This window comes from Cimex lectularius, unplaced genomic scaffold (genome assembly GCF_000648675.2).
Source record: "Cimex lectularius strain Harlan isolate CLEC.00 unplaced genomic scaffold, Clec_2.1 scaffold221, whole genome shotgun sequence".
Taxonomy (NCBI): Eukaryota; Metazoa; Arthropoda; class Insecta; order Hemiptera; family Cimicidae; genus Cimex; species Cimex lectularius.
This window is the reverse complement of record NW_019392775.1, coordinates 568,936-593,096: the sequence shown is the minus strand read 5'-3', so window position 1 is coordinate 593,096 and position 24,161 is coordinate 568,936. Positions and strand designations below refer to the sequence as shown.

The window sequence follows — 24,161 nt, the reverse complement described above, 5'->3', positions numbered from 1 at the left end:
CCAAAATATTTTAATTAATTATTTTTATTTAAACGCGCTTGTTTTTAATTGATAGTAATCGAGATTCGAATTGGAAACGTCGCTTCGTGGCTAGAAGAATCATCATTGAGTCATAAGAAAATTTCAATTTCGCTTCGACCATCTATTGGCAAGAGGTGATTCACAGTTTTATATCAGTTTTTAAAGAAAAACTGTTCATTGATAATAGACAATAATGATTAGACACGCGTTCAAAGGTTTATCTGAAAGGCCCATTTCGTCAGTTGTCACAAAAAAAAATTAAATTAAAAATAAAAAAAGATTACACAAAAAAGCTAAATTTTATAACGAAAAAATGTTTAAAACTTTTGTTTAATTACAGTTGTAAAATATATGCACCTGCTTCGAGGTGGAAAAATTTACCATCTTTGTCTTCAGGATCAACTAAGCTGTAAATCAACTAATGCTAGAAATTATTTTATTTTATTTATTTTTATTTTGAGCAAGTTGAACAATTTTCTGATAATCAAATAACAACGTTTTTAATCTAATCATTCTTACTAATCATTTCATTACTTGGAATAAAGGAATTTTGAAATTTGAAAATTCGATTCAATGCGATTAGGCGGAATTAGTGAGTGAATTAACAGAAAAGCGAAGTAAGTTTCCTTAATTGACCTGAAAATAACGATCTCAAAAACAAATGCTATCTACAAATTTAGTTCTTTGTCTTTCGATTTATCACGTGCCAATTAAAAAGTTTATTTTAATCAAATCGCATAAAACGAGCCGTTTTATACGTCCTAATATATTGACCTTAGTAAAATTTATGTGATTATGATAACAGATAGTCACATTTTTAAAGGAATGCAGTTAAACAAAACTATTAATCTTATCATACTAAAAATCATAACTATTTACGAGTGACCCGTTTATTTGTAGTGTTCGTCCATTCATACTATTAGACACCTATTTTCAAGTTGATTTGTGATCATCAGGCAGCTTAAAAACAATAAAGTAGCTGAACCGATCTGTTAAGAAAGAGGTTTTCCACGGAAGAGAGATTGAGACTCTCAAAGATCGATGAAGAACAGCATAAAACATTCTGAAGAACTTACCAGAAGCAAATGTACTGTAGATCACATTTATCGTCCCCAATAATTAAATAAGAAAAGCATTTAAAGAAATCATTGTAAAATTCTTTTCATAAAGTTTTAACAAGATGCTCCTGCTGGTAATTCGCCTTTAGATGACCACCCTATCAGTGTTATCGGACTTTTTTATATTTAAACCTAATACCATTCCAAACTCGACCAACTAAACCAAATAAAACTGGCCCGCATAGTTAAATAAAAAAGTGAACCTTTTCTCTCCTAGATTGCATTGTCAAGCATTATATTTTTTGTCGACGAGGCGAATATTATTTCGATCAGGCTGTGGGCCTCGCCCACCATTTTTGACGTAGCCGCTCGAGAAATATCTTCTGTTCCAACGTAATATTGTTCAACGAAAAAACTAAAACTACATTTGAAGAATTTATTTTCGCATCAACGACCGGCATTTGGCTGGAGTTTATTAACCAAAATACACCAATCAATTACTATTGGTCATTGCTTACAAAAAGTAATGATTTTAAAAGGTATAAAACACGGCATTAATGTTCCTTCTTAAAAACCAAAACATTGTTATTTTCGGACTGAAGTCGGGATTAGTGCATTGGACTTCTAGAAATTAACACCTCCAATTCACCATACAACTAGACAAAGTCAATTCCATCTTCAACTAGACTGTAGATTGACGTGGTGCAGAATATATCCAACTACCAGTTACGAAAATTCGCCATCGATTAAAAACTTTGAAAAACCTGTTGGACCAAAGCTCAACCTTTTCCCTCGGAATCATGATACCAGGATCTGGCAACCGGAAGTTCTCTTTAAACTCAAGCAGTTCCTACCCACCCTGTGTTTTCTAATCCTATCGAACTTATTATAGGAATGAGTTCTCATAGACAAGACCGACTCGGCTGTCTCACAAGGGAGCATTCTTGGTCCTATCATCATGTTTATCTTTCGCTCAAATCCTACTCAAGCCACATTCAATTGCCACAACTTCTTCAGCTCGTTCAAATTATGTTAAAGTTAAAAACATCTATGCCTTCGTCTGTGCGTAGATATCTACAAAGAATTTAGGACTATACCTAGACTTGGACAACATCAAAGACCTCTTAGACGTAAATGAGACATGACAATAAAGAAGAAACTTGAAAAGTGAGAACGTACGTGAGCAGGAGTGTTCGGCCCTGAAACCACTTACTCAGAACCCGTGGCAAAGTACACCAGTACCATCCGGGCTGAAGCCCAAGCAATTGAGAGATGTATTTAGTTCAACTTGAACTAAGGATACAAAAACAAAAACATAGCCATAATTGTTCTATTATAGTGTTTAGCTAGGCACTAAACTCAAACATTATTAGCTCAAAGTTTACAAGGAAACACCGCTGACATACAACATCTTAGACAAATATACAGGATGAAAATGAGGAAACAGTGAAATTCACTCACAGGACACAGATAATCCAAGACCTCCTAGCGAGTTTCAGAAGGAACGAAACAACAGAATGCATCAAAGGAAGCAGGGAGGAGGAACATCATCTTGAACCAGAAGTTCGCAACATTATTTGTGAGAATGAGTCATCGAGGTCACCGGCAAGTGGATATCGCAGAGGGAGTTGGCGTTTCACAGAACATGTTCTACCGGTCTTTAGCCCGAATCCGAGGGAGTGGAAGTGCCAATAGGAAGCCTGGTTGGTAGTGGATTTCAGCGCATTACGACGATAAGAAGATGAGTTGTTCACCAATGTTTAGAAAACCTGGGAATTTCCGATCTGCTCCATCCCTCATTGACTCCCGACCTCACAATCCCATTGCGTTGCAGAGAAGGCTTTTCGATCACCATCCGCAGCTAGTTAGCCTGCAACAACTGAATGCAGCTCTGCAACGTCTATGGAGTGAAGTTCCTTATGAAATTAGTGACAACCTTGTTAACATTATGCCTAATAGGTGCACACAGGTTTTAGCCAACAGAGGACATTATACGCGGTATTGAATGTTTAAAAGAATAATGTGTCCAATAAAAAATTATGGAATTAAAACCTTTTATTTCCTTCCTTCAGTAAAAAAAACATACTAATGTCTAACAAATTTTAATGAAATTTATAACAAAAATAAAATAAAAATGCCAGGGAAAGTAAATATTACAGAATGGGCAATATCCCTATTAATTTTTTAGGAGTTTATATTTAATGTTTCTTTAAAGAATTGGTCCGTTTCTTAAAGTTTTCTATCTTTTAAACTTTCCTGAATCCATTGCTCAAGCCTTCTCCGTCCTCTACTACCTTCCATTCCAAATACTCCCCATGTGACCCGAGATCATCTGTCAAGAGATAGAAGCCAGTGTTAGCTGGTATCCATCAGGTGCAGTGTTGCTTAGTGTGTCCTGGTGGAGCTCATATTGGTTACAACATTTCAAGATGAATTTTAGTTCAGAATTTTAATAAATATTGAATAAATCCAAAGATTGCACATCCGACTGATGGGGACACATGGTTATCCTTGTACAGTTGCTTTAAAAGAAGCCGCCGTACGTTTTATGACATTATGCAGTAATAATTATTACATTTTAAAACTAAATTAATTAAAGATTAATGCTTGCCTAAGTATTTCGTTATAAATTTACAAATTGTCTTAAGCCAGCTATAAAACTGGTAGAAGAAATTATTTCATGCATACAGAATGTCCTGTGAACAGATCCTGGTTATCCTACATATCAAATTAGACTAAAAAGCCTTTATTGTCCAAAGTGTGATGGTCAATTGTATTAGCGATATTTCACTTTTAAGGTTCAACCTTTCACAACCTTTTTTCCATAAAGTACAACATAGCTTTCAAATTATTCTTTTTATCTAAGGTTTTTCGTCTCAACCAAAAAAAAAAAATTAATTGGAATAATTAATATGGTCAATTATGAACACTAAGCAAATATGGATGTATCTCATAAAGTGCTATTCCTTCTGTAAATTTGATTACAACAATGTAAAGGGTACTAAAAACCCTATGAGATTCATTTGATTTTTATCGTGACCTTAAGCAAATAGATTATAAAATCAGTTAGAAGATAAACGTTTTCAAAGTTCTTTTTTAAAGTTTAAGGAAAATTTTCCTAATTCTGTAAATACTGACAGATATGCCGCTTATAGAAAAGTTTACCCCAAGTAAAGAGCTTTAAATTCACGTACTTAATTTTCTCAAAGGTCAATTATCATAAGTTCAAAATTGACGTTTAATCGCTAAAAATATGATTTTTTGGTACAATTGCTTAAAAAATTATTTATTTTTAAATTAATTTATTAGTAGGCTATACAGATTGGTATATATTACAAATGCGACACTGTACGTTTTTCTTTTCACAGTCACAGCACTACACGAATGCTAGGGTTGCACCCAGACATGCTATGAGAAGCCAGCCAATGCTGGTACTCAACGTGAGGTATTAAGGGGCAAAGAAGACTCGAGGTCATCGTCAATTAAGGAGACAAGGCGGCTTCTCGGGATTGGAATGTGTGTAGAGGGCTCGAGCAGGGTTATGATGAATCGAGAGGTTGGTGTGAAACTTTTGAAATCGGGAATGGTTCGTTGGAAGAAGGAATGTTGAAGTCATTGTGGATATATATTATGCAGAGTGGGCGACCAAGACCCGAGGGGTTAAATGGCTGGGTAGACTCGTACCCCATCCCTAAAAGGTCCGGGACTTGGTCGGCTCACGAGTCCTGCATAAACCTCTTGGACCTGTTCACAAACCCCAAGATTTTGGACCATTTAATCTCGGGGAATGATTTGGTGATGTCCTCTACTTCAAAAGTTTCAAATCTAGACCTAGCATACCTATCGTCAGTCATTGTGGATAGTGAGGTTAATAGTAAGGAGCTTTGACGATTTGTATGAGCACTTTTGATTGAAAGGATTGGATGCGCTGGATGTTGGATGGCTTGGAGATGCCTACAGTTTCACTCCGTATGTCCAAACTGGTCGCAGTAAAGTCTTGTATAAGGTTAGTCGAGTCTTGACGGTTTGGTGATTTTGGTTCTAGGAGTCTTCGTAGTCGTCCATGCCTTCTGTTAAGTTGTTGTCATTGAAGTCTTGTATGAGGATCCACACCAGTCTATCCAGGAAAGTCCTAGGTATTTGTGTTGAATGGAAGTTGGTGTCTTTTTTCTGTTGATGTACAGTGGATATACCAATATATATCACATTACCATAAAAAAGTGTTTACATGCATTTCTCATTTTTCAATAGCCTTCATATTTTTTTTTTGTGAGAAAAAAGAAGGAAGACAGATTGGCATCTTTGCATTCAATACCAATTAGAAAAGTTCTTAATTGGCGAGTGCTAAGGTCACATCTGATATACTCGACACCAGTGTAAATAAATTACATAATGAATTGTTCCATACATATGTACAATCCTCACTGTACATTAATTGACATGTCCGTCGTCGTATCTCTTGATAACAGTAACACTTGGCGAATTCCAATCGCCCGTGCTCGTTGATAATCCTCCGTTTAAAATTTAGACTGGTTATTATTTCTGGAATATTTCTGGAAGAAAACTCTTAGGGATGTTTTATTTTTTCACAAACGGTTTACGTATTGACGTTTTAATGTCCTCAGGGGGTGGTGAACAGTTAATTTGACGAGAATTATTTCCCGTTTGACCTCTCACCCTATTGCCCGTCCAGATTGTAGGACTTCAGTAAATTACTTGCAACCATACAACTCGAACTTACTTATTCAGACCAGTTTAAAACAAAGCACCCCTCTCAAACTATGACTGATTTAAAATACAGACGTTGAACATGTTAAATGTTAAGATAGTTTAAAAGGTTAAAATTGACTTAAAATGTTGGAAAAGAACAATGTAACAACTCATCAAAACTCGATTTTTTCAATTTAAAATTTTTTTAAAGATGCAAGATAATATATTACCTTAAAAAAATTAAAAAAATAACAAGGGACGGCTACTGGCGCAAGGGAACATCGATTTCAATTAAACCTTTTTTGGTGAAACAAGGTCGAAAAATAGCCGAAAAAAATACTTTCCCTGATTTAAGTAAATTATAGAAATATGGTTTCCTTCTATTGCTAGCAAACAAAAAATTGTTATTTCTGGTCTTAGCCGAAGGCAATTTGCTTGTCTTCCGAAATTCGGTGTTCCAGTTGAGTGCATAGTTCCTATGGATTTTATCGTATGTCCGCGCTATTACAACGATTGCAAAGCTGATTGTCTATACTTTCAGAAAATGTGGACAATGCATGTCATTATCATTAAGAAAAATAAGGATGAAATTAACAACAAAATTTGAAACGTTTTGTTTTATATCTACGGTTATGATTTATTTACGAAGATTTGTGTCATTATATCTGAATTAAAATGTTCTGTAAAGTTTCGTGTAGATCAGTAAAGTTCTTTCAATGTTATAAAAATTTGTCAGATTTGCCAAAAACATGGAAAGCATATTGAAAGCAAAAAGTATAAGAAAAAAAATTTTTGGGATTATCTGAAAAATCTGTATTAGTGTTTTTTTTTAGTCGAAAAGCTGAAATTCGTTTTTGCTAGAAAAAATGAAAACTACTGTGCTACGTCTTTCGGTCACAAAATAAGTATGTATATATTTCATCTATGTACTTTACTGCATACAAATTTAAATACCCGAAGATTGATTCATTTTCCATAGCAGGTTAAAATACGTATTGTTTTGTAACTTGAAGGAAAGTTCGATTTTTGCATCCGTAAATACCTCTGGATACAAATTGTTGGTAAAATCGAAATCTGATTTCTTTAAAATGTTCGCTTTTCTAATGCCTTTCATTTTCGAAAATCAAAAAGTGATAAATTTAAAAGGGCTTCAACCGATCCTCAGGAAATTTAACAACGATTTAAATTCGTACAAACTTCACCTAATGGCACAAACGTCACTTACGAAAATAAATTATAACCGGAAAAATAAAATAAAGCGTGTGATCAGTTTTTGTTGATTTCATTCTTATTTTTCTCTCTTATAATAGCATAACCATAACTTATTTGTGTAGGCTCAAAGTAGAATCATTCAGCTTTCCAAAATTTGTAATAACTTCGAATTTTAATAAAGTAGATAGAGGATACGAATTTTTAAATGGGATACAGGCAGTAGGCGAGAGAAAAAAATAACTTTGGCTCATCGATCTCAAAAATTTCTTTGTTATCAAAATTCTTATTTAAGGGCTTGAAAGGGTGCTTAATACGAACAACAATTGTTTTTGGTCTACTTTACTGGAAGCTTCTTTAGGTTTTTGTATTTTATAGATCTACTCTCCTTGAATACTATCCTGCTTATACTTATTTTTTTAATTTATTTGTAAGAAGAAAAAAGAATGGACAAACAAACAAAATATTAATAATAATATTAATAACTTAATAATATTAATAATAATTTAACAAAATATTCAGATTACGTGAAATATTTTTTTAATGGGACCTATCATTTCTTGGTTGTTTGCATATTAGGTTAAAATATATATTTTTTAGGAAGAAATAAAGTCGATATTCGTTTTCTACATCCCATAAAACCCCTTGACTTTTTTTAAAAATGTTTTACTCGAAATTTTTGTTTTTTTAACTGCTTTCCATTTGTTTTCGAAAATCACAAAAAAAGGACCTCCGGCAATCCCAGGGCACATCTGCCTAGCCTTTCCATTAATCTTACATACATTTTTATTTTAAGTATTATATTAATGATATATTATTAAAATCAGGCATCCATTCTTAAAAATGGGGACTGATTGACTACCTGAACCCGAAAACGCTTTTTACATCCTATAAAGTCTCAACAGACTGCAAAGAACATGAAACGCGGGAGGAAAAGTAGATACAAGGTTATATCAACAAAACAGAATCCCATATTTTAAAAAATTATTCAAAGTACTTAAAAAATATTCTTGACACCTAGAACCAACTAGCAAGAACGCCCGGACACGAGACTTATATTTTTCCACCTAGGATCACCAAAACAAGTTTCGTTAAAATCCAATAACTTTAATCCGTAGACATTTCTTGTAAGTAATAGCATTTATTTAAACAATTTAAAAATATACGTCATATTGAAAACTCGTACTCATGATGTGTCATTTGGAAAGTACCGATGAGATATTGTCAAATGACTCATCCTCTCTTTGTCATTTATATATCGCATTTGATCCTTTGTTGTTTTTCCTCGGATTAACAAACAACGTTTTTTATTCAAATATAAATTCTACTATTTATTAACTTTACAAAATAAATCTTCGATCAAATTTCTTTGTTCAAATAACAACGCGATAGTTGAGATTTTGAGAAGAATAAAGTCGATTTTATCTAGAAATTAGGATAAAACTATGTGTAATATTAATCGAAAGCAACACGTTAAAATTAAATTGAAAAAAAGCTCAGTTTATTTTAAGTACAGTTTATAAGCAGAAGCAGAACTTTAATTTCAAAATTTTCTTCCAAATTGGAGAAGAATACAAAGAATCGATAGATTAAAAAATGGCACAAAAAACATTTACAAGTATTTAATGCCCGTCTGTTTACCGGATTTTTTAAGACTTTTAAAAAACGTTTATAAAAACAAAAACTCACGGAAAACATTTATTGCAGTTGTTTAAAAAAAAAATTGTCCAAAGTGCTTTCCTATATGTTATTGGATATAATAAAAATGCTTAAGTTTTTTTTTTTACATTTCCTGATAAAAGTGAAAGTTAAATGTAATTATGAGATGTTCTTTTGTATAAGAGTTTGGAAAAATGTACATGTGTACTTACTTGTTTACATTCTATTTTATTTCTGCCATTGCCACTTGTGTAAAATCAGCTCTGAAGACCAAACCGATTAGTTTGTGTTTTATTATAATTGTTTATTGTATACTTAATTCGAGAGAAAAAAAAATGGCCTAAGTCCGATCGACTAAGAATTTCTTTCAATGCACTACACTTTCGCCTTCGCGAGTGATTAAACCGTTGGGTTTATAAGTGTGAAAAAGTGCGGTTTCAGGTGGGGGGAATGATTTAGCAGATGTCGATTTTTAAAAGTATAACAATGAACTCAGAAATCCAAAAGAAACGCTTTAGACAATTATTTGACACAATCATTAAATAACTTTCATTCGTATTCTTGCTCTCAGCTCCCTAATTGCTGCATGCGCTGATTCTTAAAATTCGTCTTTAAATTTCTGTGCACGCTAGTTCATTGAGCTAGTTTCTCATATGCTAGGTGGGAAAACCATATTTCTAACGCGATCTTCAGAACAAAAAAGTCTATTTTATCACGTATGACTAATTAAAATACAAATCCTTTTAAAAAAATAAATAAATAAATAAAAACTAAGCGCATCCGGCTATAATTCATAGAAACATACAAGAATAACAATTAATCAAACAACTGGTACGTACGACATAAGGAAGTTCTCATTTTAATTACTGTCACTCTTGCAACGTTCTTGACAAAACTGAACATTCTTTAATCAATTGCTGATGTTTTCAGTTTTCGTATTAGACCAACAAAGGGTTCCAGTATATTGTTTACATGCGCTCCACTCTTACTGTACTATCTGTTTTTTATGAGTCAGGATCGGAAACAATGGTAGAAACTCATAATTGATGTAAAAAATTTATATGCATTTATATTCGATTGAAAATTAAAATATGGGCTAATTTTTTATTGTGTCGCTACTCATTAGCCTTGTGTCATATAATTAAATTAAAACGTAAACGTCCCACTTTACAAAAAAAAAAACTTTATTAAATTAAGTTTGATTTTATTAAAAAGCGACAATATTACATTCAAATAGATAGTTGTAAACATGTATCAGTAGGAGGTACATATCCGATGAAAAACTTCACTAACATGGTCAGAAACAAAACTTTGTAAAATTTAAGCGATGATGATAATGACGATAATTAATATTGATACTGGAAAGTGGCGGTTTTTTGTTACGCAAGCACAGCAGCCTTTTGGCTTATTGTACTTTCATAGTTCCTCAGTTCAGTGCAATCGACTCGATCTTTCTCCTAAGTAATACTAGGTCATTGACTGCGATGCTACAATACCTTTCCCTGGGTATTCTTTGTATCCCAGGTTATGTCCCCACTGAGTGGTTATTTTGCATTCGAATATGATATGGGAACCGAGGTAAACTTCCCTTTGATTGCTCATGTTTAGGGCATTTTATGAAAACGCCTGATCCAATTGTATCTAATTTTCTCCTGGGTTTCTTCTCCTTTGTACTCTGTTGAGACTTTAAACGATGTTGGGAAAAAAATTTCCGTGTTTTTATAGTCAGTCAGTCCCCATTTTAAAGAATGGGTACCTGATACATTATTAATATAATACTTAAGAGGTAATAAATATGTATGCAAGCTTAATTGAGAGGCTAGGCAGAAGTTCCCTGCGGATTGCCGGAGGCGTTTTTTCAATTGCCCCTTTTTTGTGATTTTCGAAAACAAATCGAAAGCATTTAAAAAGGAAAAATTCCGAGGAAAATTGTATTTATAGGGTGTAGAAAAAGAAAATCGACGTTACTTTCTTCCTTTAAAAAAATCACCCTTAAATCGTAATTTTTGTAGCAATTAAAAAACAGGCATTGTTGGGCTGGATGAGACGGGGGCATTTTTTTTCTCGCCGATTTCCGTTTTCCAATGAAAAATTCATAACCCCTTTTGATTTCATTCAAATTCAAAGTTATCACAGCTTTTAGAGAGCTGAATATTTCCTTTTTGACTTATACCAATAACTTATGGCCTTTATGTTATTATAAGTGAGAGAAAAAAGAATGAAATGAACATGATCAAATGTTTTATTGTAAAGCCTGTATTGTAAGGTTATAATTATCAATTGATTTTTTTTTGTACGTAAGAAAATCCAAAAAAAGCAGGATCTTAATACGACGAGATTAGATGCGATATATAAATGACGCTTTCAGAAAAGTAGGCGAACAAATTTGTATTTGAATAAAGAAATCTGATTCCTTTTAAGTACCCTTTAAATCTCTTGAATACAAATTGTTATATAATTTTGGGCTGGATCAACCGAGGGCATTTTTTTATGACAGGTGTTCCAGGTTAGTGCATTTACGTGTAGTTTATAGGGTTCCATACTTCAATAAAATTTTCCGTAGACCGGTGAGTTATAAAGTTCTCAGTTTTGTGATTTTCAAGAAAAAAATCGGAAGCATGAAAGGCAAAAAATTTGAAAAACTCAAATGTTTTATTTTATATCTTCGGTTCTGATTTATTTATAAATTACGGGTATCTGACATTACGTGTACGTTAGTCAAATTAGTCATTTACAGTTTATTAGAAATATTTGATATATTGATATGTCATGGAGGTGCATGTAATTAAATCATCTCCTCGAACACGATGACATTTAATACTTTTAAAAATGATTGAATTCACAATAACAATTCTATAGAATCTTTCCATAATATTAAAAAGGAAATATGCATATAAATGGAGTTAACTTACTTGTATCCCTTCCTGGTTTTCTCAGAGCGTTAGATTTCTCTGTGGTCTGTAGGGTGATGATCCTGTCGTAACCGATCATCCTGTTCTGCCTATCCTCGTTGGTTTGGTCTGTAAGACGAATTAGAGTGTAGGGTCTGTGCTATTTTTGTGAAGTCAAGTCAATTTTATAAGGTGATGAGTGGTGTGTGTCGTCGTTTTTTGAAAGTTCCTTTGGTGATTGAACCTTATTGTTAGTGTCTTTCAATTAATTATGGTTTTTAGTTGAGATAAAGTCAGCGTCACGAGCGGGATTCGAACCCACGATCTTCGGCTACACCGTTGCTATACCACTTGAGCTATCGTGACCTCGATCCACTCGGACACAAACTTCCCATCTCAACTCCACCTTTTGAATTTTCCCTCCTTTTTTTGCCATTTTTCCGAGTGGATCGAGGTCACGATAGCTCAAGTGGTAGAGCAGCGGCGTATCTAGCCAAAGATCGTGGGTTCGAATCCCGCTGGTGACGCTGACTTTTTATCTCAACTAAAAACCTTGATTAATTGAAAGTATGAATTGGTCAAGCGGACCACGAAAACTAGTGAACTTATTGTTGGTGTTTTTATTGTTCCGGTCGATCTTTTTTTTTTTTTTTAGTTTCGAAGAGTAGTTGTACTGTTCTCTGCATTGGTGAGAATTCGCGGTGAGTAAATTACATAAAAACAGCATTCTGATATGAAAAAGTCTTGAAATATAAGTTTATATCTTGTAAAGTACGAAATTTGGTCAAATTGAGTGAATATTCGTCACTTGCGTTCCGCTTTTCCGCGTTTCACGGGTGGAAACGGATTTAGAAACGTTTTCCAAAACGAGCTATTTCCCTACTGCATAATTAGATTTCCGAAATTGGTCTCGAACGGTTTACACGGTGGCGAATCATTTCTAAACACGATATTCTATGTAATTCCCAAGACGTTATTAGCGCTAAGTGCTGGTTTGGCAAAAGCGGCTCTACGTGCGATTATGACATTATAAAGGCCATCTCCTTATTTCTACTGTAAATCTAGCAGGATTAATTGGTTCTGCATGCGCAAAATCATTACACCACAACACAGGCCGAGCGAGAAATTTGTATTTGGCGATTACACGTCAAGTAATAGTACTTAATAGAAAACGAAATGTTTTTCACACTTGCAAGACCTATAAGAAAGAAATGTTGACATGCATATAAATTATTAAATTATTAACTATAAAAATAACCGTTTATAGAAGTCATCCTATACTTATTTATATTTTGAGTAGAATATAGTAGTTTAGTAGAATTAGTAGAAAATATGCCAAATGTACTTCACTCTTCCCATAAATTTACTGTAAATTGGATTTAAAATAATATTAAACGTGAAAGATAAAAGACAAAAAACGATATCTTAAACTAAAATGAAATCATCACATAAATAAGCTAACTAAATTTTACTTGCATTCCCAACTTTATGGAATGCTTGGAAAAATAAATGAAAATTTAATTAGAAGAAAGTTAGAAATGAATGTAACTAAATTTACAAAGAAAATCCCTGCAATATTTAAAAAAATGATTTAAGGACATAAAATTTAACTAAAAGTCCCTATTGTTCTGAGTCGGATTCTCAGTTCTATTCGAAATTTTTCTCTCTTCAGATTACTTTATTTCATAAAGTCTCTCCTCTCTCATATATAGGAGGATCCTACTATAAACTTGCTTACACAATTGGAAAAATCATTGAAAATATTATAATATTCATTACCTTTTCTTTTACTTTAACCTTAAGCAAACGAAGCACAAAATCATTTAGAATATAAACTATTACAATTTTTCAAATTTTTTTGTCTAAAGTTAAAATGAGATTTTCTTGGTTCTGTAAATATTGACAGATTTATCGCTTAAAGAAACGTAGCCCCCACTAATAAACATTAAACATGTGCTTAATTTCTCAAAGGTCAGTTATCAACGGTATAAAATTAACGTTTAATTACTAAAACAATTATTTTTCGGTATCAAAGAAAAAATGAGCCATTTCACCGATTGATTTTGAAACTTCTGTTAAAAATAAAGAAACTAGTATAAAGTAAACAAAAAAGATATTTGGTACACAATTGACCAATAAGAACAAAAGCTTCTAAAAATAAACAATGTCAGGCTTTTATTCTTCATTTTGAAATTTAACTTAATTGTTGCATTTTTCCTATTTTGTCTTTTTCAAGTTTACATTCGAAAAGCTGATGACTCCCAGAGGTTTTTCAATGTTCTTTCCATTGGTGTAATCAGGTTTTTCTGTAAGTTACAAATTGAAAATTAGAGTTTGGACAAAAGAGAATTTTTAGCCCAATTTGATTATGTTGAATATCCTCCTGAAGTATTGACGTCTGTTCAAGGGACACTCTGTATAGTATTATCGACGTTGTAAAATTAAAATTGTATTTTGATTATAATAAAAGAAGTAAATGATGATAGAAATTACATATAAAGGCCGATACATGTGAACGGGATCATAATGCCTTAAGAAGTTCAAATTAATTTATAAAAACTAAATTTATAGTAAGTTTACGTACATAAGATTCATGCCAAATCCAAGATTTGGAATTTGGGAAACAACGTTTCGCCCTAAATTTTCGACTCGCAAACAATATTTTTCTTCTTTTCAACTTATATCATTAACGCTTCATATTTGCATTATAAACTTTTTTGTGTAGAGAAACTTTTCCAAATTTGAAATATTTAGACGACAGAGTAAACAATAAAGTAAAATTAAACTTAAGAATAAACAAAAAGCTTGAGGGGGGTAAAATCTGTCAGGACGTCAGGCTTACATTATTCAACGTGGATATTTGAACATCTAATTAAATTTTTGACGCTTTTTGTTTTTTCTTATGTTCAATTTTTCACCAGAACCTTTTTTGTTTACTTTGTATTATTTTAATAATAACTTACAAATTCTTAATGATTATTGCTTTTTACCGTTTCTAACCGAAAAATAATTTTTTTATCAATTAAACGTTAATTTTCAATTTGTGATAACTAACCTTTGAAAAATTACGTACGCGTGTTTACAATTTTACAGGCGCTATATCTGCCTGCGTTTAAAGAACCAGGAAAATCTTACTTCAAGTTTAAACAGGACCTTTGGAAATTCGTAAAAGTTTAACTTCTTGGTCATTTTCTATTGTGTTTGCTTAACGTTACAATAAATAAACAGTGAATGTCACAAGGTTTATAATGTTCTTTACATTGATGGAATCAAATTTACAGTAGGATTAATATTTTATGAGATACTGGGGCTTTATGGAAGAAAGTAGTGAAAGGTTGAAAAAACCTGAAAAGTGAAATATCTCGAATGCAATTGAGAATCAGACTGAATAAAAGGGACTTTTTAGTCCAATTTGGCATGTACTGAAGTCTGAATCTGACCGAAAGAACTATTACAATAACAACAATTAAATAATCAAAATTAGTCATAAAAACATAATATTCATAATACAGAGCAACGAAATATGTATCTTAAATTGCCTGAAGAACTATATAATATTATTGTCCAATGCTTCGGCTACAGATGTATAAGAAATACCTATCTGCCTTTGATAAACGACACTCCTACCATTGATGAGTACACTTTTTACTACAGACAATACACAAAATATTAAAAACTTGGTCTTTTGTTTAATTCACTGTCTAAAAAAGGTCGTTTTTTAATAAACGAATAACAATAGTGTTAAGAATGAATAATACTTAAGTATTTCGATAATATACTATCACATTGACCAAACCTAAATTTACGGATAATTATTTTGCCTTGCTTATCTCTTATTGTCAGTCCATTCCCATCTTGCTTTTATTATATCTAAATATGCAATTTTCTTTATTATGGTCTTTTTTTTTGCAACTTCAAATTGTATAATGTGACAATTTAAGCTTTTTTTAAATGATGTAACATTTTACATTTATTATGATATGTTATTATTTATGTAATTTTTCAACTTTGTTTGTACGGAGAATCTACCCGAAGGCACGTAAAATACTACTCTTTGACATCATAGACTTAACTTATTTTGACTTTTTTATGTTTCGGCACAAAAAGCCTTATCAAAACTGTACAAAAATAGAATACACAATAGTATAATAAATTTTCAAGTTAATTCACCAGTTTGAACAAGGAGTATACAAAGTTTTGTTCCTACTTACAAAGGAGTGTGAAGATTTCGTCCCCTAATTTCATCTTTAGAAAAATACAAAATCTGTAATCTCAAGAGCACTAAAACAACGCTAGCCGTAGATTAGTGTTATCGGCATCTGACGCGTTAATCTAATTATTCTTGTCTTCAAGTGAAATAAATAGCTGTGATATTTTTTCTTGTTGCTCAGGGTGTAGTTTATATCGCAATAAAACTGGATTTAATTGAGTTGTTACTATCTCCCACTCTTTCACATACTCTCTAACCCTCACCCTCTTTCTTACTGTTTCGCTTCTAAGACACGATGTCAGATGTCTCTGGGCAAAACTATTTGATTAAAATACTCAAGTGTTGTTTTAGATAACGATACCATGGAGAAGCATTAGGAAAAAGCGTGATATAATTTATTTTCCAAAAACGATTTAGTTAAAAAAAAAGATTCGGTAAGTGATAATAATAAACCACGTCGATTGTTTCTATATCGCTTAGTGCAACTTTACCTGCTGTTTACATTAACGGAGATTGTTCCGATTGTTATCGTTATCAAAACTGAGATATGAATTAAGTGGTGCTTGCTACCTAATAAAATTAAATAAGAAAGATTTATAACCATGGCATTTGTTATATAACTGACTGTCGTGAGATCACCGATTTTAATGAACCTTTTTTTTTGGTGATGCTCGGTCGAAAAATATTAGACACGTGTACAAGCCTTCTTGCCAATGGACCCTAGGAGACTAGAAAAAAATTCGAATCGGTTCCAATTACTTTTAAAACCCTTAAATACGAATAAAAACAAAAATAAATAAATAAATTATTAAATAAATAATATTTATAATTATATATATTATAATTAATTTAATTACAAATTAAAATAAATATTTTTGAGATAGATTAAACGAGGGCAATTTTTTCTCTGATGTCTGGTATATACTGCTAAGGTCTTGATTGAGTTGAAAAAGTTAGTGTAACGAGTGGTTAGAACAGCGGCGTATTGAGCCAAAGGTCGTAGGTTCGAGTTCCGCTCGTGACACTAACTTTTTCAACTCAACCAAGACCTTAGACAAAAAGGATAATTAATTGAAATTATTAAATCGGTTGTAAAGCTATATATTTCTTGTTGTATCTTATATCAATAATGTTTAGATTTAATGCCATTATAAGTGAGAAAAATAAGGTTGAAATCAACAAAACTCTTCAAACTTTTTTTTCTCCGGTTCTAATATATTAACAAGTCCAGGTTTGTGCTTTTACATGTAGTTTATAGGATTTTAGTAAATGTTCCTTTGTATCATATACTCATATAATCTAGTACTTTAGATAGTTGAAGTGGTTTCAAAATTATCATAATTTTCATGATTTTCTAAAACAATTGTACTCATTTGGATGGAGAAAAATTTGGGGGAATTATTTTATGATTTTCCCCAATATCTCTGGATTTTATCCAAATCTAACGTTATTACAAAGATAAATGTTTCTTCATCCGGCCTATTTTAACATATAGGTTTTATATGTATTATGAAAAAGTTCGCTTAGATTTTATATCATTATAAGTGAGAAAGAGAAAGATTTAAAGGCTACTTTTTAGGCGTTGACACTGCGCTAATCACAGTAAGGTAAAGGTCCCTGGTTCGAAACCAGTGGCCCTGCATTCAAACCCGACATACTTACAATTTTTTTTTAAACACCGGCACCCCGAGGGTTATTATGACTTCTTCTGTTGCGAATCTTTGTAAAAATTTAGATTAAAATAAAAAGAAAATTAGATTAAATGAACAAAACTTTTTATTTTTATCTCCATATCCAATTTTTTTAAGAATTCCTGAATTGTACTTTTACTTGTAGTTTATAAGGTTGTAAACTTCAGTAAATTTTCCTGTAGATAGGTGGAGTTGTTTCAAAATTAACATTATTTTTGTGATTTGTGAGAAAAAAAATCGAAATCATTTTGGAGGCGAAAACTTTAGGGGAAAATATTCTTGATTTTCCTAAAAATCTATGGATTTTATCCAAATTCAACATCATTACAACTGTACGAAAGCTGTATAATTCTGATTTCAGATTATGCTAACAAGTGAAAAACATAAGAGTGAAATTACTAAAAACTTTAATAACTGTACTGCTGTAAAATGATTAATAATCACGACGAAATGGACACTTTTCAAAACTTTTTAACCAAACGTTAATTAGCTAAAAGTGAATGAAGAAACGAAATAACGCAAGTCATTTTGTAAACTTTGGTACGGTACTCAATCAGCAAGCTATACTTCATTATTTCTAGCAAGATTCAGTACCTTTCAAAAAATACGTTATGATATTGATATTAACGGACTATTTTAACCCAACAATGTTTACAAGGAGCTAGCAAGATTATAACAAATAATAAGCTTTTAATCGTTTTTTTTCGATTGAATTTATCAACTGAAATCGCATTTGGTGGTTCTTTTCGGAAAATGGAATTAATTAATTTTATTTGGAATGAAAATTGAAATTTGTTGCCACCTAAGAAAAGAATATGGATCTAGGGCTACATTCAAAACTCTATTAAACCAGAATAAGTATAAAAAATATTAAGAGATGTTTATACTCAAATTTTTAGATATTTTTTAGATATAGTAAGGTTTTTCTACTTTTACCCCATCGTGCGGCGTCTAACAAAGGAGCATGCTTGGTCCCATCCTGTACAACATTTACAATCCTGACGTTCCTATGCATCATTACCGCCTATGCGGATGACATCGCAATTCTGTCTGCTAAACCTGTCAATCAACCTCCAACATGCAGAACACCCATAGTTTTCAAAGACTGGAGCCATAACTTGAGGACAAGACTAACTAATCTAACTCAAGTTAGATACTGATATCTAGTGATCAATCTGACGTGGAACCCCATCACAAGACCTAAGTGATAACTTAACAGAACACTCGGACCACTACGAAGAATTTTAATGCCAAAATCGTTTTTGACAGTCGAAACTCAACACTATTGGTTACTGCAATCATTTTGAACTTACGGAGAGGGATTGTGAGGTTCCACCAAGCCATTCAATATCCAGCGCAGACCAGTCCTTCCAGTCAGAGGTCCTCAGACATATTGCCAAAATTTACTATGTCACTAACCTTCCTACGACGACATCAACACTCCTTTTATCAAGGAACTGATCCGATCCAAAAGTCCCATGCAAATCTTTCGATCTATCCTAACCCTACTCCAAGCCCTATCTACATTTTTCCATCCTGAGCCCTCCCTTCGTAATCCATCGTATTTTCTTTCAGCCTGTGTCCTCCGGCTGCAATGCTGGCCATATTCAAAAAAACATAAACGCACATATTTGTAATATGTACAGGCTACAAATAAATTGTTTATTTTATAAATAAAAAACATAGAACTTAGATACTCACATTCTTATTTTACACTGTTTTATCACCCAAACACTATTTAATATCAAAGCTCAGAAATATCAGTTCAATAAATTTAATGATTAGTATAGATTTTATTGTTTTTATTGTGGTTGTTTTATCAAAATAGTACAAAAATCATCGATTTCCTGTTCTCGCCTGATAGTCGTTTAAAATGTTTTCTTATACTAGAAAATGTTGATTTTGTAAAATGTTTTCTAGAGGTTGCATAGCGAAATAAGAAAATTAAAATGACGAGTAATTTCTATATTTCTAATGAAGTTGATCTATTTTCACATAAGAACATAAGAGTAGAAGTTGCAACATATATATATATATATATATGAAAGTAATTTATAAGTTATGTAATAATTAATCATTTATATTTATAATATTTATATCAACGAAATGAAAAGGAGATGGCTAATATTTCAACTTATATCTTATCGAAGGATTGATTGTTGAATTTATTCGGAAACTTGCTGGTATCACTTTCATAAGTCTAAAACTTCCACGCTATTTATCAGCATTATATCAACAAGGATTTGTAGTTGTGCAATGTACGTAAACCAAAAATTTAAGTTAGAAGTTTCAATTTGGATGTTCAAATAATAAATAATATTGTTTTAATGATTTAATGCCTAAATCGGTCCAACGATAGTACTTTGTGGGTGAAATTGGATGAATGTTACTTGAGAGCTACTTGGTTTATTTATGACCGTAGCACTTCAGGTTCATCGGACCCGGAATGTCACAGATTAGCGGTTAAAGAAGTCAAGTAGTTACATAAAACAAAAAAGTCAATATCGTATAAGTGTTTATTGCACAACTGTAGAGTGTTGACAACTTACAGTGTATACGTTTTATATTTTAAAAAGTACCTCAAAGTCAATGTGAAATAAATTCAAATTTATTTGACTGAAATAATTTTAAATAAAGAAAAAATTATTACTATTATATAATATAAATATAATGAATTATAACTGATACTGCGTTTTTTAAATGTTTTAGGTATTGAATGGTCCTGGAGGTTAAAAACTCTAAGTCGTTAGAAAATGTTTTGTTATAGTGTTGCTACTAAATTTTAGCAATTACCTATTTTTGGTTATAATTAAACTTCAAGAGCTATTGAAACAAAGTATGTTTATAATAAACAAAAAATAGACTTTTTTGGTCTGGATCTGTTAGGGGCAATTTTACTTTTCCGATATCCAGTATTCAACTTAAAAATCCATAACCCCTTTGGATTTCATCCAAATTCAACGTTAATACAACCGTGTGTGTGGTGATTACTGATTAGTGACCGTTAGTCGATGATTATTCACAGAAATCGTGAGATGCGGTCTGGTGTGATGTAGGTTTCAGAAAAACATTGTCTTTATCGTGCTAACTTTTCGATCTTTATTGAGATCTTCTTCAAGGCCTGGGATTTACAAACATTGCTTAAATTTAACAAATACATGTAGGATGTACGCAGAAAACAAACACTTTGAGTGAATAGAAATACTTTGATTGAATATAAAAAATATATTTTTTGCATTGTATAAATTCACTTTTTTTCACATCCTACATGCATTTGTTAAATTTAAAGAATGTTTGTAAATCCCAGGCCCTGAAGATGATTTCAATAAAGATCGAAACGTTCGCACGATAAAGAAAATGTTTTTCTGAAACCTACATCACACCAGATCGCATCTCACGAGTTAATACAACCGTTGTAAAGCTGCATATTTCTGGATCCAACTTAAAATATCAATGTGTAGATTTTATGCCATTATAAGTGAAAAAAATTAATTATAAAATCAAAACAAAACTCCTCAAATGTTTAATTTTTTTATCTACAGTTCTAATTTATTTAACAAAACCAGGTTTGTACTTATACTTGTAGTTTATATGGATCTATTTAAACTTCAGTAAATTTTCCTACAGATCGGTGTAGTTGATTCAAAGTTCTCCTATTTTTCCCATTTTTGTGAATTTCGAAACATAGAATCTGAGCCATATGAAAGGCGAACACTTTGAAAACCTCCTCAAAATTTTCATTTTATATCTAAGGTTCCAATTTATTTACAGAATCCTCGTTTTCGATATAGTTGTGTAGTTTTGTCAGATTCGTCTTTTACTGTTTATTAGAAATATTTCAGCTAATGAAAGGTCATGAACTTTAAAAACTCTAAGGCGTTTGTTAAAAATGTGGAATTATTTTATTGCTAATTAATTTTAGCCATTTTTTGTTTTAACAAATTTTCGATTTATTAAGGCTGTGCCCTTGTGTTGAAAGTTGTTTTGTTTAGTATATTTTTCACTGTTTAACAATTCTCGATAGTGAATGTATTTAATATTAATGTTTAAAAACCGGCCAAATGTCTTAGGACGATTGTATTTTGTACCTTTTCCCCATCGGTGAGTAACCTTTAATAGTACACTACATAAAGTTCAGGTTTCTTCTATCTTAGACAAATTTTCTCTGTCCACACATCTGTCAAAAAATCTTTTGTCTTGACCAGGGGAATTTGTATGATTTTTTTGCGACTCAGATTTTGCTTTTTGATAATGTTGCAAGAGTATAATGTCAAATCTCGCTTTAAGCTTCAATAAAATGGCTCAAATCATCGTCGTCACGTTCATAATTATGATCGGATCAAATCATCATACTGAAGTTGCAACATGTAAGTACGCGTTATCACGCAATCCTGTGCGTTCCCCACCTGTAATTTTACAAATGGGTGATAACACACGACCCGTTCCAATTCTCAGAGATCGTTTTATAAAAGATTTCGACCAAAAAATTTTAGAAGACCAAAAACCAATTTTTAGAAACAGTTTACATTTCTTACGTGGTTAAACGCTTTACAGGATCAGCAGTGGACAAAGATTGAGTTGTTTTATTAATCCGTTTCCTTTTATGGCGAACTAAAAAGCATTTTACCATTTTTTTAAGTGAAAGTCTTTTGAGAAAAAAATATTCCTTTCAGCTTTTTTAAAACTAATTTATATTAAAAGATTGATTGGTATAGTGAAGGATTCCATAAAAGGTAAACGAGCTACCAAAATTTGTTTGCTAAACAAATATTTGCTAAAAACCCAGTTAATATTTTACTAATTATTCATTTTTTCGATATTGTATAAAGAATTCATTTTTTAAACACTATATTGTCAATAATAATTTATAAATGTTTTATATAAAAATATGTTTTAGTTCACCTTAATAAATTGTGTTATTGTACCATGATGTACGTATTTTTAGAGATCTTATGTAATTTAGTTATAACGGTAATGATCTCGATTGTTTCTTCTTATAAATAACTTGATGTACTAAAATTTATATTAAAACCTTATATTTGTTTTGTCGAGATTGTGTCTGAGTGGACATCAGAACTCATCATATTTAATCAGAAATAAAACCGACAATAAATTATTTTAATTGACAAGTCAATTAGATTGTAACTTTATTAAGGCGGAATGAGATGAGAACAACCGTTTAAGTTCAACTAGAACTCTGTTATTTATAGTATAAAAACACGATTTTAAAAATAAGATTTTAAAATGAAACCGCTACGATTTTGACCTAATTGATCTATTTATAATCGAGCAGTGGAAAACGTATTAAGGAAAAAATGTTAGGTATTTTTTTTTTAAATTGTGGAACTATAAAAGTTATTTAATCCGATTGAATTAATAAAGATTTCGAAGAAAACAAGAAGTATAATTAATAATTTCTAAATTTAAATTCCACTTGATTGTCCCAAATGTTCAATATTCGCAGATCACACAACTCGTAGCCTGGTTTAGTAAAACCAGGCATGTTTTGTATTTGTGTCTGTCTGCAAGAGCAAACGCTATTTTTCTATGCCAAAATGTCGAAAGAACCGCTACGATATTTCTTATCGATCAAGTCACTGTTTATTGTTTTCTTTCGACATAGCACCCATTTATTGGGTTGTCCGGAAAATAATGCAGGATTTTGGTATTAAACAAAAAAAAAGAAACTAGTTACTTTAAAGCAATGTTCTTTAATCAAAATAATTTCCCATACTCTCAATACATTTCTCCCAACGTGTTGGTAACTTATTAATTCCGTCTGAGTAGAATTCAGAATTTTTAGAATTGATAAAGTCAATAAATGCATTTTCCAGTTCCGTTTGATTTTTGAATATTATGTGTTGTAAGTAGTGGTCCAGGTGTCTAAAAAAATGGTAGTCAGTAGGCGAGAGGTCCGGAGAGTAGGGTGGGTGAGGCAAAGTTTCATAGCCAAGCTCCAATAATTTTTGTGACGTTACACGTGACACATGTGGTCGGGCGTTGTCATGCAACAAAATGGGCCCTTTCCGATTGACCAAAGAGGGCTTCATTACTGCCAATTTCTGATGCATGGTATTAATTTGGTTACAGTATGATTCAGCATTGATGGTTTCGCCAGGATTTAAGAAGCTGTAGTGTATTAAACCAAATGAAGCCCACCATACCGTAACCATTACCTTTTTTTGATGAGTTAGGGGCTTTGGAGCTTCTCCTTTGTCGAGCCACTGTCCAGAACGTCTAGTGTTATCGTAGAGAATCCACTTTTCGTCACATGTAACAATTCTGGCCAGAAATGGGTCATTTTTGTTTCGACAAAGAAGTGATGCACAAACATCAAAGCGCTGATTTTTTTGGCGATCGTTTAATGAGTGTGGAACCCAATTTTCGAGTTTTTTCACTTTTCCAATCGCCTTGAGGTGGTCAGCGACGGTCGTTTTACTGACTTTGAGTTGCTCTGCAAGTTCTCGAACAGTTGTTTTGGGGTTTTCTTCCACCACTGATCGCAGAACATCATCATTAAGAGAGGAAGGCCTTCCACGACCTTCTTCATCTTCAAGGCTGAAATCTCCCTCCCGAAATTTTTTAAACCACCTTTGCACAGTGCACTCATTAACACAACCCTCGCCCCAGACTTGGTTAATGTTTCTAGCCGTTTGGGCTCCGCTTCGGCCGAGTTTAAACTCGTAAAAGAAAATCGTACGAAATTCTCGCT

At 32.1% G+C, this 24,161-nt stretch overlaps 1 protein-coding gene across 6 annotated transcripts in view; it reads right to left on the bottom strand.

The window, feature by feature from the left end:
- The window catches only part of LOC106663339 (transcription factor HNF-4 homolog), a 40,003-nt gene that overhangs the window by 14,273 nt on the left and 1,569 nt on the right, over positions 1–24,161 (bottom strand). Inside the window, exons 1-2 of one of the 6 annotated variants that reach the window (XM_014388107.2) lie at positions 15,760–15,970; positions 11,570–11,677 (exon numbers count right to left, since the gene is read on the bottom strand). The exons of 1 other annotated variant lie outside the window; for it this stretch is intronic. In XM_014388107.2, coding sequence (XP_014243593.1) covers positions 11,570–11,677; positions 15,760–15,793 — 142 coding nt within the window. In that variant the 5' untranslated portion in view covers positions 15,794–15,970. Of the gene's footprint in view, positions 1–8,869; positions 9,057–9,496; positions 9,591–11,569; positions 11,678–15,759; positions 15,971–24,161 lie in introns of those variants that run through there. 4 more of the 6 variants (XM_014388106.2, XM_014388112.2, XM_014388109.2 and 1 more) reach the window with 4 other exon arrangements.